Source organism: Oryctolagus cuniculus, chromosome 7, assembly GCF_051225735.1.
Source record: "Oryctolagus cuniculus isolate XC-2025 breed Fujian yellow rabbit chromosome 7, ASM5122573v1, whole genome shotgun sequence".
NCBI classification, from domain to species: Eukaryota; Metazoa; Chordata; class Mammalia; order Lagomorpha; family Leporidae; genus Oryctolagus; species Oryctolagus cuniculus.
Genome location: NC_142873.1, coordinates 12,610,704 through 12,629,104, shown reverse-complemented (window position 1 = coordinate 12,629,104; position 18,401 = coordinate 12,610,704). Strand labels below are relative to the sequence as shown.

At 48.2% G+C, this 18,401-nt stretch overlaps 1 protein-coding gene across 4 annotated transcripts in view; it reads left to right on the top strand.

The window, feature by feature from the left end:
- The first annotated feature begins 991 nt into the window (after positions 1 to 991).
- The window catches only part of UBE3C (ubiquitin protein ligase E3C), a 122,853-nt gene continuing 105,443 nt past the window's right edge, over positions 992 to 18,401 (top strand). For 3 of the 4 annotated variants that reach the window (XR_016236940.1, XM_017345649.4, XM_002715019.6), the window contains exon 1: positions 992 to 1,481. Coding sequence is in view for 2 of the 4 variants with exons in the window: in XM_017345649.4 (XP_017201138.1) it covers positions 1,416 to 1,481 (66 nt within the window). In the remaining 2 variants the exon portion in view is untranslated. The remainder of the gene's footprint in view (positions 1,482 to 18,401) is intronic. The other variant, XM_070077217.2, reaches the window with a different exon arrangement.

Below are 18,401 nucleotides of genomic sequence, written 5' to 3'. Positions count from 1 at the left end.
TCATATCTGGAGTGCTTTAAAAAGTCTGCAAGAAGCTCAAATTAAAGACGTTTATTTTGGTGCAAAAATTTGAATTCCATGCATAGTTTGTTCATAAAACTTCCAAAAATGATTTAAGACCCCTAAATGTGTGGATTTTGAAAGTTTTTGAACCAAAATAATCTTCAACTCCATTTCCATGAACTTTGGGAAGTTCTCATATATGTACATGCATGTATGTATATGAGACATAAATTTATGTCTATGTATTTATGTGTGAGAATGAGCTATGCTTATGCATATGTATGTGTGTACGACATACATGCATATGTAAATTAGCATTTATTTATGCATAGCTATGTTGTGTGTGTGATATAGATTTATATATGTGGATGTTGTGCCTGCGTGTGAGATTTATGAAAGTTTACATTGTGTCTGATTTACATTTATGTGCACGTGATAGATTTAACTATGTGTACATGAGATTCACATGTGCATATTATGGGTACCTATGTACACACCATTATGTGCACGTGTGTATATGATCCATGTGTGCATTTAGGATGTGTGTGCACAAGGGTTGTGTATATGCGCTATGCATACATGACATATATGATATATACATGCTTATGCATGTGTATACGGTAAATATTTGTGTGGCTATGTGTGGTATGATATATATCACATGCAAAATGTAAAAAAAGAATCAGGCCACAAGTAAGCTGTGAGTACTGGCATCCGGGAGGCGATCCTCTTTGGCTACAGCCAGTCACGTTTGGCATCACCCTGGAAGCTAGGAGACCGCTTCCCAGTGTCCCTTGCGGTCGTCAGGGCCCCTCCCCGCGCCCCGCCTCCCTGGACGACCCGGGTCACCGTTTCCAGGCTGCGACGCGTCTCACGGGGCCGCGCACGCTGGCGAAGGAGCGCTGCGCCGTCGATGGCTGTCGGGCTCGCGCTCGCGGGGGGTGCCGGGAGGAGCGCCGCGCCGTCGATGGCGTGAGCGCGCGCGCTCGCGGCGCCGCGCACGGCAGCTGCGGCCGGTCGCCATCTTCCTCCCGAGGCGGCTGCTCCCAGTGCAAAAGCGGGGGTCAGCGGCCCAGCTGGGCACCCCACGCCTCGGCCGGAGCGGCGGGAGGCGTGGATGAGGGGGGAGGTGAGGAAAGGCCGTGCCTCCAGTGTCGCCTCCCCCCGCCGTCCGAGGGCGGGGCTGGGCGGGCCGAGGTTCGAGGCTGGGCTCGGGCTCGGGCTCGGGGTCGCCTCCCGGTCGCCGCTGCGTCCTCCGGTGCCCAGGCTGGCAGGGCGGGCGCCCGAGATCCGCCCCGAGGGCCACCCCGCGACCTCCCCGCGGGCTCTCCCCGAGACCTCCCCGCGACCTCCGCGCTGCCCGGGCTGCAAGTAGGGTCGCGGGCTCCTCCCAGATGGGATAAGCGGCAAAGATGTTCAGTTTCGAAGGGGATTTCAAAACGAGGCCCAAGGTGTCCCTCGGCGGCGCGAGTCGGAAGGTGAGAGCGGCTCGGGGGCGTGGGGCGCGCCGATTCTCGCGGCGAGCGTGCGCGGTGGGCGAGGGGCGCCCCGGGCCCGCGGGGGCGCCGGGTCCTGGGTGCGGACCACCCGGCAGGGGCTCGCGCGCGCTGGGGTCGCCCGGCACTGCTGCGGGAAGCCGCAGGCATCCCCAGAGCCTGGGAAACTTGGTTACTGTTTTGCGCTAAGGGTGACAGTACCCTCTCCGCGCAGAAGGGGGCAAAGGATAGAGCTGCGTTTCGGAAACGAACTTTCGACGCTTAGTCACGTTCGCCGTCGGGCACGGTTGCTCTCACAGGGTAGCGTCCATTGTGCAAGGTCAGGAGCCTGTGTCATCTCGGAGATGGTGACACGGCTCCTCGCTGGGCACCTGCTCCGAGTCCTAGACCGTGGAAGTGCTTTTTAGCGGCTTTGGGGAAGCATCTATGGAGAGACTCCATAGATGACAAGCCGTGTCATTAACTGCTCATGACGGACAGTCATTACTCTGTGATCTCTGATTCTAGAATAATCAGCGCTCCCGCCCTGGTGACGGGCATCTGTTGGGTCGGTGGAATGGCCAGTGTCCCTCACTCTCCAGAGTGACCTCCGGGTCGAATGCAAAATAAACGTGTGATCCCTGAGCTTGAACCGCGTGAAAACTTTGTCTGAACTTAACTAGCTACCTGTTACTAAACAGTTCCTAAAGTGTGCTTTAAAATGCTTTGCCCGGTCTTAGTGTATAGTAGTACATTGTGTATTAATATACAATACATGAATAAATGCCTCAGAGCCCTGAGTGAGTGCTCGGGGCAAATAGGAACATGCGTTTTAACTTGTGCTGTAGGAGTCCCTGTGTCTGGTGGTTCCTGAGGGGAGAGGAAGGGGCCTGTGTAGGGAGTTGGGAGAGGAGTGTGCTATGGATTTCCAAGCTGTAGGCTTGCCTGATGCTGATTGGCTGCAGAACTGGGCACTAAAACTAGTTTCTTGGAAGGCGTGGTGGAATGTGTGAGCAGTGTTAGGAGATTGCCTTTAGTGAAGATTCTTAGATGAGATCAAAGGATTTTTTCAGCTGGAAGGCACTTGAACCTCAGGGCCAGATCTGCTGGTTTTCAAGTTTGGAAGATGATGTGCAGATTGTGAATGCGTTTGCACATTCACAGAGCAAGCTAGTGGCAGTGACCACCTTGGGGTCCGTGCCGTTCGTTTATGTGCTCCTGTGGCTTCTGCTGTAGATGGCAGTTGGTCCTTCTTGCCAAGCCCTTCTCTCAAGAAGCCACTAACCGTTGGTCAGACTCCCCAGGGAAGAGTGCACGTTTTGCTGTCTAGCAACCCTCGTCCACCACCTTTAGAAACTTAGATGGGGGTGGACACTTAGTATGTAGTAAGGGTCACCAATGGTAGTTGCCCTCTAGGAGAGCCCTGGGAGGAGATACTTGAACAGTGAGGGAAGCAGGTAGAGGACGGTGGAGTCCACTCTGCCAGCATCTGGTTGTAGCCTCGCCCCACCAAGGTCAAGTTGTTTCCTCAGGAGGACTGGGGCTGGTGGCTGCAGGCTGCCCTGGGGTAGGAGTAGGCCTGTGACTGCTGCCAGCCGGTGTTGGCTGCCCTACAGCAGCTAGGGGAGGGAGTGCACTGACCTGATAAAGGAATCTGGGTGGGACCCAACGGTGAGTTCAGCTTTAAGAGTTGAGCACACTCATGTAAATCAACTCTCTCATCAAATAAAGAACATTCCTAGCATTCCACAGACTTCCTTTGCTCCCACCCTGTTTGGCATCTCTCCTTCCTAGTGGTGATTACCATTCAAACCTCTACTTTGTGTAAGTAGAGTCACAAGCAGTTTATCCTTTCTGTGTGCTTGACTTTGGCTCAACATTGTCTCTGAGATAGATTCCTTCCATTTGGTTGTGCAGCATTGGTCCATCAGCACACTACAGTTTATACGTCTGTTTTTTAAATATTGAGGTAGGAGAGACAGGAGTGGCTGGGGCTGGGAGCGCAATCCAGGTCTCCCATGTGGGTGGCTGGAGCCAATTATGGGAGCCATCACTGCTGCCTCCCAGGGTCTGCACTGGCTGGAAGTTGGGATCAGGAGCCGGAGCCGGGAATTAGAGCCTTGGGACTGTGCTGAGAGATGAAGCTGCCTTAACTGCTGCACCACACACACCCACCCCTCCACTTTCTGCAGTTCATTGGGGTCATTTGGTTACAAGTACTGAAACTAGGTTAGTAGACAAAACAAAAACAAGTTTATGAGAGAATATGATGATGTCTCAGAATGTAGAAGTCAGAAACTTTTTTTTAAAAAAAGATTTATTTATTGGAGAGTCAGAGTTAACACAGAGAGAGACGGAGAGGCAGAGAGATTTTCCATCCGCTGGTTCACTCTCAGGATGGCTGCAACGGCCGGAGCTGAGCTAATCCAAAGCCAGGAGCCAGGAGCTTCTTCCGGGTCTCCCACAGGAGTGCAGGGGCCCAAGGACTTGGGCCATCTTCTACTGCTTTCCCAGGCCATAGCAGAGAGCTGGATCAGAAGTAGAGCAGCAGGGATGTGAACCGGCGCCCAGATGGGATGTCGGCGTTGCAGGTGGCGGCTTTACCACAGTTCTGGCCCCAAAAGTCAGAAACTTAATCAGATACCAAGTTATCAGTACCAGGCTAGTTGTTTTCAATATTCTGGAGCTGTGTGCCCTCCGTTTTCCTCATTCTTGGCCTTGCAGACAGGATTTCTTGTTTATTCTCACATGATTTTGGCTGTATGTGATTTCCTAATTCAGGTGTGGCGACTGTTTGATCTCAATTTCAAATTTTCAGGGCGGAAAATCTCATTGGCCTGGGACAGGTTTCCATCTCATGAGTTGACTCTCAGGGCAGGTTGTACTTGTGTTACAGATGGAGCAGTCTAAATGTCTGTGGGGTGGGGAAGACTTCAAGAGGAGGAAGTGGCTGTGGAAGGACTTTCTGGGTTCCTGTGGAGTATCACAGGGCAGTGGGTGGTCCACCTCTGGAACCTGGGCAGGAATCTGAGCTAGAGTTGCTGACTGGGGGGCTCCCAGCACACTGGTAGCTCAGAATGCTGTCAACTAAAGAGGACTTGGAGTTTGGATGGGAAGGACTCTAGAGTTTGTACGGTGGTGGTGGTGGTGGTGGTGGGGTCTGGTGAAAGTCACGCCCTGGAAGGGGAGGGAGGAGGAAAGTGATGCTCAGGGAGTGAGTCTCCCTGAAGAGTGACCAGCAAGGCCCAATGGCAAGAGATGCGGTGCTTGGGGGGGGGGGGGGGCTTAAGGTTTACAGGAAGGGCGATGGGAAAATGCAGAGATCGCAATCTCTCCTGTTCCACACACACCTTCTTCTGTATTTGTAGGCACCTTTGTTACACTTGATATACTGGTATATTGATTGATACATTGTTACTAACTAAAGTCCTGAGTTTCTGTTAGAGTTCACTCTTGGCGTCAGGGATTATGTGGGTTTTGACCTTTTTGCGTTGGCTTCTTAGCAATATGCTTCTGAGGTTTCTCCATGTCATATTGGAATTTGATAAACCTTTTTTTCCCCTTGCTGAATAATTTTCTTGATGCTCATATTGAAGGACATTGTGGTTGTTTCTGGATTTTGGTAGATACAAATAAAATTGCTATATTTGTATAAGATGTATTTATTTGAAAGGCAGAGTTAGAGAGAGATCTTTCACCTGCTGGTTCAGCCAGATGGAAGCTGGTAACCTAGAACTCTGTCGAGGTCTCCCACGTGGGTGTCAGGGACCCAAGTATTTGGGCCATCTTCTGCTGCTTTCCCAGGTGCATTACCAGGAAGCTGGGTGGGAAGTGGAGCAGCCAGGACTCTAACGGGTACCCATATGGGCTGCCGGCATCATAGGCCGCTGTTCCACAACACTGGCCCCTGCTGTAAATATTGATATGTCTTAGGACGTAAGTTTCAGCTCATTTGGGTAAATACATAGGGAGCACTTGTTGGATCATATATTAAAACAGTCTTTCACGATGACTGAATCATTTTATATTCTACAAGCAGTAAAAGAACCCCTGTTCTTCCATATCCTCACCAGCATTAGGTGGGTATCTGTGTTTTTTATATTAGCCATTCTAATATAGTGAAATCTCATTGTTTTAATGTGTGACACCCTAATAACATACGGTGTTGAACATCCTGTCTGTGTTTAGATGTTGTGTGTATATGTCCTTTGGTGAGGTGTCCAGATCTTTTGTCCATTTTTTTTAAGTTAGTTGATTCTAAAGAACTTTATAGAGTTCTTTGTGTATATTATGTATATATTTTAGATGCAAGTCTGTGGGGAGCAACTCGGACTAGACTAAGTTACTGGAATTAAGACTTATTCTATGCATCTGCTTTCTCACAATATGGCGCTGAGAAGGGAGGAAACAGCTTCTACGCAGCTGCCTCCAGTTCAACCAATAACCTGCAGGAGCTGATCCTGCTCCTGATTGCAGGAGAGCAGCGTACTCGGCGTGTGGGTAGCAGAGTTGGGATTGGTGGAAGAGGACTATAAAGGAGGAGAGAGACAACATGCACCAGGAACATCTAAGGGGAACATCTATCTGAAGGAACACCTGAGCAGCCCCCGAGAGAGCCGGCCGGCGGTGTGCCGCTCCCCCGCGGAAGTGGGGAAAGTGGCAGGGGGAACCGCCCTTCCACGGAGGTGGAAGGGACGGTAGCCAACCCGGGAAGGGCCGAGCAGACAAAAGAAAAGAACAGCGCAGGGTCCTGTGTCGTTCCTCCACGAAGAGGGGGAGCGACATAATGGTGCCATGACTCGGATAGGAAACCTAGGCAGGGTTTAGTGTCGTTCCTCCACGAAGAGGGGGAGCGACACAAGTCCTTATTTAGATAGGTCTTTTGCAGATATTTTTCCCAGTCTGTGGCTTGTCTTTTCATTTTGTTAACAGTGTCTTTCACAGAAAAGAAATTTTTAGTGTTCTTTTTTTTTTTTTTAAAGATTTATTTATTTATTTCAAAGTCAGAGTTACACTGAGAGAGAAGAGGCAGAGAGTGAGGTCTTCCATTCGCTGGTTCACTCCCCAATTGGCCACAATGGCCAGAGCTGCACCGATCCGAAGCCAGGAGCCAGGCGCTTCTTCTGGGTCTCCCACGTGGGTACAGGGGCCCAAAAACTTGGGTCTTCCATGCGGGTGCAGGGGCCCAAGCACTTGGGCCATCTTCCACTGCTTTCCCAGGCCATAGCAGAGAGCTGGATTGGAAGTGAAGCAGCCGGGACTTGAACCGGTGCCCATATGGGATGCCGGTGCTTCAGTTCAGGGTGTTAACCTGCTGCGCCACAGCGCCAGCCCAATTTTTAGTTTTAATGAAGTCCAGTTTGTTACCTGTTTACCCCAATGGATCATGTTTCTGGTCTTGTATCTAAAAAGTATCATCCAGTTGAAGGTAATCTAGATTTTCCCCAGTTATCTTCTAGTAGTTTTGTTTTAAATTTATAGCTGATTCATTTTTAGTTAATTTTTGTGAACATTGTAAGATTTATGTCTAGATTTTATATTTTACTCAAGAGACAGACCTATGTACTGGTTTACTCTCCAGATTCCTGCAACAGCTCGGCCTGGGCCAGGCCAACACTGGGGTCTGAGAACGCGGTTCAGGTCTCCCACATGGGTGACAGGACCTAACTATTTGAGCTCTTAGTGCTACACCCCAGGGTCCACATTTGCAAGAAGCTGGAATCCGGAACAGACTGGGACTCAAACCCAGGCACTCTGGGGTGGGATGCAGGCTCACCAGCAGCTTCTAGACGGCCAGGCTGAGTGTCTGCCTCAGTAAACGATGTTTCTGTGGGTCTGTTTCTGAGCTCCCTATTCTGTTCTGTTTTTTAAAAAGATTTACTTATTTATTTGAAAGAGATACGAGAGAGAGAGAGAGAGATTGAGAGAGATCTTCCATTGGCTGATTCACTCCCCAAATGGCTGTAACAGCTGGCACTGGGCAAGGCTGAAAGCCAGGCGCCAGGAGCTTATTCCAGGTCTCCCATATGGGTGCAGGGGCCCAAGGACTTGGGCCATCTTCTACTGCTTTCCCAGGTGCATTAGCAGGGAGCTGGATTGGAAGTGGGGCAGCACCCATGTGGGATGCGGGCACTGCAGGCAGAGGCTTAACCTTCTCTCACAGCATGGCCCCTCCATTGTTTCTTGTTTGTTTGTTTTGGGCCAATACCACACCATCTTTATTGCTGTAGCTTTGTAGTAGATCCTGAAGTCTGATAGTGTCAGTTCTCTGCTTTGTTTAATATTGTGTTGGCTCATTTGAGCCATGAGAGTTAGTTTTTCAGTATTCTCAGAATAACTTGTTGAGATTGTGGTTGGGATCAGTTTAATCTGAGATCAATTTGGGAAGAACTAACAATTTGAAAGTTGAATGTAACCATTCATGAACATGGAAAATCTTTTTTTGTTCTTTTTTTTTTTTCACATAGACCTTCTACATACTTTACTAGATCTACACCTAAGTATGTATCTCTTTTTGGTGCTGATGTAAATGATATTGTGCTTTGAATGTCAAATTCTAATTTTTCATTGTTGATATGTAGGGAAGACGTTGACTTTTTTTTTTTAAGATTTATTTATGTATTTGAACGACAGAGTTAGAGAGAGAGGAGTCTCCCATCTGCTGTTTCATCCCCAAATGGCCACAATAACCATGGCTGAACCAGGCCAAAGCCAGGAGCCAAGATCTTCCAGATCTCCCACGCTGGTGCAAGGGCCCAAGCATTTGGGTCATCTTCTGCTTCCCCAGGTGTGGTGGAATGAGAAGGCATGCCAGGATGGCCGCTGGCAACAGAAACTGCCTGGCAACAGGGTGTGATTGGTTAGGGCATAGACCCCTTGACCGGATTGGCTGCCTTGGTTAATATAAGTTGCAGTAGTCTGTAGGCTGCTCGCCTCTGGCCCACTTTCACCTGACTCCCGGGGTCTGTGTGGTGGCTCCGCGCCTCTTGCCCCTACCACGCTCCTCCTCTCAGAGCAAATCAACAGCAACATCTGGCGCGCCAGTGTGACTGAGAGAGAAAGACAGTGTGTCGGACTCGAGGTCCCCCCTTGCTTTTGGCAGGTAGGCCCCTCGGTGTTGTGTGTGCTGTTCAGTTCTGTGAGGGTGAGCATAGAACCCCCTCCTAAGCCCCTTTCCTTGTCCTTGTCCTCGGTCTGAGTAACCCCAGGTTAGTCACACACCGCCCAGAAGCGCACGTCGCTTCTCGGCTCCTCCTCTTACTTTCGGTTCACCTGGCGAATTCACATAAGGGACCGATCATCCCAGAATTCAGAACCAAGTCATCTTTCCTCACTGAGAGAGGTGACGCTCCGGAGACACCGTGTGGGCATACGGCCTTGACCTAAGGAAGTCCCCCACTAAGCACAGGGCATACATACGATTGGATACACCACTGTCTGTTCGTCTAAGGTAGGGAACCCCTGCAGAATGCCATCGGCCGCTGAGGTGCTAGGAATTTGCTTCATTGTGGCAGCAGTGCTGTGCGTGTCTTTCCTTTGGCTAGGGTTGGCATGGCGCACCGCTCTTAAACACTCAAACGTGGGAAAGATACCCCCCTCTCAGAAGCGCACACAGATTACCAAACACAATTAATTAGTAAGTGATTAGAGCCTGACACTCCAGGCCTCTCCCTCACAGGCAGCAGTTAATGACTTACAGACAGCTCGGACAGTGAAAATGACATGACAGCAGGTAATGCAGCAATGCCTAGTCGGCCACCCCCCAAATATCTGTGGGATGAACTTAGACGACCTCCAGGCAGTAACCCATGTGAGGTCATCCCATCCACACCCAGTGAGGATCCCCACATTTGTAGCAGTCCCCGGGCACCGCAGGCTCTCAGGGCAGCCACTAGACCCCATGCCACCCACATGTTTACCATTAATGTAGGAGTAGATGCAGAATTCAGGCCCTGGATTCCAACGCCTGTAGAAAGGCTTCTGCTAGCCAAGGGTCGAGGATATGCTTGTGTCTTTCCAGAGAATGTGGGACAGCCCATTTGTGTACCAGCCAGAAACATCAAGCCTGCAACTGACAGCCAACCAGAACCAGCTGAACAAGACTGAGAGCCCGCCTTGTTAGCTGACGCACCTGCCCTATCATCCTACCCCGAGAAACTGCCCATAGCCACATCTGTTATTGTTTTATACCCACTAGCTCTAGTCAGCCACTAGAACGGCCCACAGCCTGCATGCGGTCACGCCATTCCTGATTACCATTGTTCCTCATTCCCACCCCCATCTGAGCAAGCACTCCTGTGGTCTCCCGTTTTGAGCACTGGTTAGTCAACAACGGGTAAGATCCCCTGGGGGACAACCTAAGACAGGCACAGCCGCGTACGGAGACCACATGGAAATGGGGTCAACAATGGTATGGCCAAGAATCATGCCTCCCATTGCTCAAAAATAAACGAAAAAGAGGAAATGTGGTGGAATGAGAAGGCCATGCCAAGATAGCTGCTGGCAACAGGCTGTGATTGGATGGTTTCGGAAACCACATGACAGCGGAGCCTGCCTGGCAACAGGCTGTGATTGGATGGCTTCAGAAACTGCCTGGCAACAGGGTGTGATTGGTTAGGGCATAGACCACCCCTTGACCAGATTGGCTGCCTTGGCTATATAAGCTGCTGTAGCAACTGAAATGAACGAGTCTGCAGGCTGCTGGCCTCTGGCCTGCTTTCACCTGGCTCCCGGGTCTGTGTGGTGACTTTGCGCCTCTTGCTACCACCATGCTCCTCCTCTCAGAACGAATCCGCAGCAACACCCAGGCACTGTGACCCTTGTTTTATAATAGCTTTAAGGTAGCTAGTTTCTACATGTCCTCTAGATACCTTGTTTTACTTACAACATTTGTCAATATGAAAGAGAAGCAGTAGTGGTCTTTTTTTTTTTTTAATTTATTTATTTGAAAGGCAGAGTTACAGAGAGGCAGAGGCAGAGAGAAGTCTTCCATCTACTGGTTCACTCCTCAAATGACCGCAATGGCTGGAGCTGGGTCGATCTGAAGCCAGGAGCCAGGAGCTTCTTTGGGTCTCCCATGCAGGTGCAGGGGCACAAGGACTTGAGCCGTTTTTTACTGCTTTCCTAGCCCACAGAAGAGAGCTGGATCAGAAGTGGAGCTGCTGGGACTTGAACTGGCACCCATATGGGATGCTGGTGCTGCAGCTTTACCCGCTATGCCACAGTGCTGGCCCCACGGTAGTGTTCTTTGTTGGCATGTCTCCATAGCCTATCACTGCCAGTGTTGATCAGACCAGTGGGGTTGTAATGCAGTGGGTGCTGCTGCTTATGCCCACATCCCATATCAGAGTGTGGGTTTAAGTCCTGGCTACTGCAGTTCTGGTCTGGTTTATTTGTTTTTAAAGATTTCCTTATTTATTTGAAAGGCAGGGTCTCAGAGAAGCAGAAGCAGAGAGAGAGAGAAAGGTCTTCCATCCATTGGTTTACTTTCCAAATGGCCGCAAGAGCCTGAGCTGTGCCAATCTGAAGCAAGCAGACAAGAGCTTCCTCTGGGTCTCCCATGTGGGTGCAGGGGCCCCCTTGGACTTGGGCCATCTTCTCCTGCCCTCCCAGGCCACAGCAGAGCTGGGCTGGAAGTGGAGCAACGCCTCAGTGCTGGCCTCTGGTATGGTGTCTTCCTGATGCATCCTGGGAGGCAGCAGTGATGACTCAAGTGCCTGGGTCCCTGCCACCCACGTGGGAGCCCTGAAGTAGTTCTGGGCTCCTGGCTTCCGCCTGGTCTAGCCATGGCTGTTAGGAAAAGAGTTGCAGATTGGTGCCCCCTCACACGGAGCACCAAAATGTTAGAAAAAGAAGTGCAGAATAGAGAGGAGGCAGCGTATGAATTTACAACGAAACCGAATTTATTCAGAGAAAATAAAGCCATAGAGGTGGGTGGCCAACTGCCCGCATGCACACTGATGGAACACGTGGCAGAAGGGGCCCGGCCTTTTTCTGTTTTAGGAGGGCTGGGGATGGGGTGGGGTGGGGGCAGCAGGCAGAGGGGGATTCCTGGAACTGGTCTTTCAGGTGGCTGTGGGGGGTGGGGTATGAAGGCAATAGGGTGTGAGACCCAATTGAGTTTCAAGGGCAGGGATTTATCTCCTTTGGGCAGTGAGGGAACATGGCTGAGGCCTAGGTCCTTGTTCCCTCAGCGGCTGTTGTGGCATCTGGGGAGTGAGCCAGTGGATGTAAGATCTTTTCTCTGTTTTTCATTCTGCCTTTCAAGAGTGAAGATGAACGTTCTTTAGAAGATGGTAATGCTTGCTGGTGGTGAGCACTTGCAGTTACTTTGGGTGGGAGGACTGTACATTGGTAGAGTTTCCTTGAGGACAGTTATAGCAGTATTGAAGATACTCCAAGAAGTTTATGGAGAAAAGGAATTAAAAGATAATGTGGATTTGAACTTTTTGAAGACCGTGCATGTATCAAGAGCCTTAATGAGGGGCCAGCGTTGTGTAGCAGGTAAAGAAGAGTCTTACAGGAGGCAAAGAGCCACACCGTTTTCTCCGAGTAAACTAAGTTGTGCCAAAATGCCATGAAACAATGTTGCTGACAATGTTTGCTCTTTTCAAAAAGATTTGTTGTTCATTTGAAAGGCAGAGTGACAAAGAGATGGGGAGAGGCAGAGAGAGCTTTCGTCCACTGGTTCACGCCCCACATGCTCACAACAGTCAGGTCATGACTATGACAGAGCAGGGAGCCAAGAACTCCATCCGGTACATCTTTTTTCTTTTCTTCTTTTTTTTTTTTTTTTTAAGATTTATTTATTTATTCGAAAGTCAGAGTTATAGAGAGAAGAGAGGCAGAGAGAGAGAGAGGTCTTCCATTCGATGGTTCACTCCCCAATTGGCTGCAACGGCCGGAGCTGTGCCGATCCGAAGCCAGGAGCCGGACTTCTTCCAGGTTTCCCATGTGAGTGCAGGGGCCCAAGGACTTGGGCCCTCTTCCACTGTTTTCCTAGGCCACAGCAGAGAGCTGGATCAGAAGAGGAGCAGCTGGGCCTCAAACCATCACCCATATGCCGGTGCTTCAGGCCAGGGCATTAACCTGCTGCGCCGCAGCACTGTCCCCCAGTACATCTTTTCTAATCCAGTAATTCTGCTCTTAGAAATGTATTCTAAAGAATTGATTTGACAGGTGCATAGGGAAGTGAATGAGGAAAGTCAGTTATTGTGGCAGTACTTATGGTACTGAAACTTTGAACTATAGGACATTTGTTAAACAGTAATCCATCCAGCTTTAGTATCCCTTATCTGAAATGCTGGGGACCAGGAGTGTTTGAGGGGTTTTGGATTTTGGAGTATTTGCATAGACTTTACCAGTTGAGTATTCCTCTTCTGAAATGCTTCAAAATCTGAAATTCTTGACTGTCCTGTTGGCACTTAAAAAGTTTTAAGGCATTTCAGATTTGGATCAATTTGTGGAAATAGTCTAAAGTTATCATAGGATGCCAGTTTTTACTAAGTTGTTAATGTACCCTGAGACATTTATGTATTCTGTGTTTCTTGGCTTAACAGCCTGTTAAGACTTAAAAATTGGGATTTCCCTTCTCTTCTGTATGAACCAGTAGGTACTGGTTATGGAAATATTAAAAGCGAGTAAAAAGGCCGGTGCCGCGGCTCAATAGGCTAATCCTCCTCCTGCGGCACCAGCACCCTGGGTTCTAGTCCCAGTCAGGGCGCTGGATTCTGTCCCGGTCTCTCCTCTTTCAGTCCAGCTCTCTACTGTGGCCCGGGAATGCAGTGGAGGATGGCCCAAGTCCTTGGGCCCTGCACCCGCATGGGAGACCGGGAGAAGCACCTGGCTCCTGGCTTCGGATCAGCGCGATACGCCGGCCGCAGCAGCCATTGGAGGGTGAATCAACGGCAAAAGGAAGATCTTTCTCTCTGTCTCTCAGTGTCCCCTCTGCCTGTCAAAAAATTTAAAAAAAGTAAAAAGCAAAAATTGTTGGGTGGGCACTGTGGCACAATGGATAAAGCTCTTTTTGAAGTACCCATGTCATAGTGGGGGGCCCAGTTGGAGTCCTGGCTACTTGACTTCCGATCCAGCTTCCTCCCTGTGTGATCCTGGGAGATGGTAGCAGTGGCTCAAATGGGTTGAGTCCCTGCCACCCAGGTGGGAGACCCAGATGGAGTTCTTGGCTTGCTGCTCTGGCATGGTCGGTCTTGTCCTGGCTGTTGGGAGCATTTGGGGCGTGAACCAGTGGATGAAAGATCTCTCTTGGCCTCTCCCCATCTTCCTGTTACTCTGCCTTTCAAATGAACAGCACATCTTTTTGAAAACAGCAAAAATTGTCAACAACATTGTTTCATGACATTTTGGTAGAACTTAGTTCACTCAGAGAAAACTGTGTGGCTCTTTGCCTTGTTTGTAAATATGTTTGTAAACTATGAACAGCTTAGTCCTGGACTACAGGACTGGCTTAAAATGCCAGTTTTCTAGAGAGGGCTTCCTGATCATTGGCTGTCTTTTTCTAATGAACTATTGTCTTACACTGCTTGGAAACTGTTACGTTTTCGTATTATCTTGCCTGGAATGCTACTAGGCAGTTACGAGTTAAGCATAATCTTCAAAAAAGCCTCATAGAACTGTAAGGAGCTGTCATTTATTTGTAACTGTAAATTTGCTTGTTGGTGTCATTTAGCTTTTTTTTTTTTTAAAAGATTTATTTATTTATTTGAAAGTCAGAATTACACAGAAAGAGAAGGAGAGGCAGAGAGAAAGAGTATTCCATCTGCTGGTTCACTCCCCAATGGCTGCAGTGGCCAGAATTGTGCTGAGCTGCAGGGGCTCAAGGACTTGGGCCATCTTCTACTGCTTTCCCAGGCCATAGCAGAGAGCTGGATCGAATGGGAGCAGCCAGGACTCGAACAGGTGTCCATATGGGATGCCGGCTTTGCAGGCCGTGGCTTTACCTGCTAAGCCACAGCGCCAGCCCCAACTTTTTTTTTTTTTTTTTTTTTTTTTAAGATCCATTTTTTTATTTGAAAGAGTTACAGAGATGGAGAGGCAAAACGGGGTGGGGTGAGAGGAGAGAGAAGAGGAGAGAGAGAAAGATCTATCTTCATCTGCTGGTTCACTCCTCATGTGGCCAAAATGGTCAGGGCTGGGGCCAGGAGCTTTATCCGGTGTAGGTGCAGGGGTCCCAGCACTTGGGCCATCTTCTGCTGTTTTCCCAGGTGCATTAGCAGGGAGCTGGATCAGAAGTGGAGCAGCTGGGACTCCAAGCAGTGCCCATATGGTATGCAGGCACTGCGGGTCACAGCTTTACCCAGTATACCACAGCACTGGCCCCTCATTTAGCTTTTTAATTCAACCACCCTTGCATTGTGTGTGTGTTGGGGGGAGGTGGACTATGCAACTGGGACACCATGACAATAGCAGGGTAGGCAGTAGATGCATCAAGATGGGGAAGGGGGGAGAGTATGGAAGTAAAATTTGTCCAAGAACTTTCCTAAATAGACTTACACCAGGGTGGAGGGAGGAAGTTTGCTTTCCTTGTGTTCTAATCCCATGTCTCTCTTGTTCCCAGGATGACAGCACATTAATGCCTTCAGCTTTTTAATGCTGGACTAGGATTCTTACTAGAGTTTGTATATTAACACTAATGTCTCCAATTAAAAGAATGGCCTGAACAAAGGTGCCCAGCCATGGAGAAGTGATCAGCTGTAGGTTGCACTGATTGTGCCTGGAATGGGGACTTGCAATAGGGGTAAGAATGGTAGAGGAGAATGCTGGTAGAGAAAGGTATTCAGGGGCCAGAGATAGAGGGGATTGGAGGGCGTTTTGTAGAGTCACTGAAAGGTTTTATGCACTAAACAAACTCAGGTTTTAGGGAGAGGAGTGTGGGACCTGCCTGATTTTTGTTTTCAGGAAGGGAAAGGCTGAAGGCATGGGGGAGAGGGAGATAACCGCAGTTATGCACAAAGGATAATGGGGGCTAAAAGAAAGAGACCTGGAAGAAGCTTCTGGCTCCTGACTTTGGATTGGCCCAGCTCCAGCCATTGCAGCTGTTTGAGGAGTGAACCACTAGATGCAAGATGTCTCTCTCTCTTTCTGTAACTCGGCCTTTCAAATAAATAAATAAATCTGGGGGAAAAAAAAAAAAAAAGGAGCCTGAATGAAGGAGACAGATTCAAGAGTTGTTGACAGAATTAATGATTGCTGATGATAGGATGCTGCAGATGAGGGAGAAAGAGACTAGGATCACTTCTCGTAAACAGAGGTGAAATGAGGTAGCTTAGGGAGGGGAGAAGGGATTACATCCTAGTACCATGTTCAGTTAGAGATGCTTGTGGAAATACAGCAGGCAGTTTCAAGTTCTGGCCTGGAAGTTGGATGGAGATAGAGGGTGCTTCAGTAAGTAATTTGTAGTTCAAATTGTGAGGTGAGGTGAAATCATCAGGGGACAGTGTTCTGTCTGAGAAACTGTGTGAGCTCCAGACAGAACTCTAAAGGACACAGATATTTACACAAAAAGCAGAGTGAGGGATGTGCAAAGGATTGTAGCATCCAAGTTTAGGGTATGCGTTACTCACAAATAGTTCAGTAAATTTTTAACATTTTCTTTTACTCAGAGGGGAGTAGTTTGTTTACTTCAGTATTCTTGAATTGTTAGCAAGTTGTGATTGGAACTCCAGGTGTATTTCTGATGTGTGAGTGGAAACATTCATTTTCAGATAGTTTTTCTGAGAGCAGAGTGAGCAGAGGCAGTGTATAAAAGTAGGACTGGCTGGAGGGGCAGCCGTACCACAGCACAGGTTTTGAGGCCTTGCTTGCTGTAACCACAATTTTACACCCTCTGAATTGACCAGAGACATTTGTGCTGTAGGTTATTCCAAAGCAGAGGTTTGAATTGTTCTGTTTTCTAATATTAAAATTTTGTTTCATTTAAAAATGATAGCACATGTTTATTGTGTGAACTTTTAATGGATTATACATGTTAGTTTTGTGCTTTTGGACATGTGGATTGTTTTATTGTGAACGTTGTAATAGCTGACAATTGCATTTTTTTAGGATACATTGCTCAAAGAAGTTAAATTGCTTTCTTAAAATGTTCACATTTTTACGACCTTTGATACCCTTTGTTCCTGTAGAAAAATTGTATCGATTGCCTTTGCTGGCCTGAGCAGTTAAGGACTGAGTGAGCAGTTAAGGGCTGAGTAAGCAGTTAAGCCTTTGCATCCTTGCTTCACTGCCTTGGGCTTCACAGAGCCAGGGCCGCTTCTGTTTCTTGCTTGTTGCAGTTGGACATGCTCCTGTGCTCAGTGTTACCTTCCTGCAAGGTGCTTTGCCTGTAGGCTCTCCTTTAATCCTGGCTTCTCTTAGATGGCCCAAGTGCTTGGGCCCCTGACCCGCATGGGAGACCCGGAAGAAGCACCTGGCTCCTGGCTTTGGAGCTAGGAGCTTCTTTCAGGTCTCCCACATGAGTGGCCTTCCCAGGCCATCGCAGGGAGCTGTCTAGGAAGAGGAGCATGTGGCATGCTGGCGCTTCAGGCCAGAGCTTTGACCCACTGCTGCCGGCCCCTCCTACTTCACTTCTGCAGTCCTAGGGCTGCTTGAAGTTGGGGCCCACCCGCATCCTGCAGGCACTGAGGAGGGGCCTGTATTGTCCTGCATCTGGGACTGATTTTCCTTATAATGCTATTTGATTTAATTTTTTTTCAGAAATGTTAGTAAGCTCTAGTATGTTGGCAGGTATCACAGTTCATATCACTTCTTTCAACTGAAATTACTGCAAATGATGAAATTGTGAAAAATACAATGGGAACTTGGAAATGTCTGCATTGGTTCTCTTTTCTGGGCTTTTCTTTATTGTAGCTTGTAATGTGAAACTCATAATTCTTGATATTGAGAAAGCCGAACTAGATTATAACTGATCTTCCTTGTTGTAAAATGATTATATTCCCAGTCTCATCAGTGGCCTTTAAAAAATGCTAACTTTTTTTTTATTAAAAAGAATGTTCAGTCAGGCCTTCTAAAGGGTCTTCCTGTCGCTGGGACCCCTAATTTTCTGATATTTTCATTTCATTAGTATCCTTTCAGAGCTAGTCTAAATTTCTCCCTCATTTAAGAAATAAAGAGGACATAGTGTTCTTCACCTAAGTCCTCTATCAGCATGTACTTTTCATGGATATGCAGTGTAATACGCTGTTTCACAGCTTGTATCATTTAATGTAATCACTTTCCTGTTGCTAGATATGCGTGTGCTGTTTCCCCAGGTTTTGCCACTAAAACAGTGCTGTATTTACTATGCTCATACAATTCTGATGTGAAAAAGGAAATCTTTTGGAATTTATTGCAATGGGATTCAAACTATTGCATTTCAGTTTGGATACCTTATTTTTTAAAATGAGTTTTTTTGATTATAGATAATGTCCATATTAGACAGTTAAAGTACTTTGAATTGTGCTTGGGAAAATGTAATCAAAGATTTTTTTTAATTTATTTTATTTTTTATTATTTATTTGACAGAGTTATACAGTGAGAAAGACAGAGAGAAAGGTCTTCCTTCCATTGGTTCACCCCCGAAATGGTCGCCGCAGCCAGCGCACTGCGCTGATCCTAAGCCAGGAGCCAGGTGCTTCCTCCTGGTCTCCCATGTGGGTACAGGGCTCAAGGACTTGGGCCATCCTCCACTGCCTTCCTGGGCCACAGCAGATAGCTGGACTGGAAGAGGAGCAGCCAGGATTAGAACCCTGCGCCCATATGGGATGCTGGCACTGCAGGCGGAGGATTAACCAAGTGAGCCACGGCACTGTCCCCTAAGATGTTTATTTTGGTGCAAAATATCTTGAAATCTATGTACAGTTTTTCATAATATGCATGTTTCATGAACTTTTTGAAGATCCCTCATACGCATGGATTTCAAATTTTTTTGCA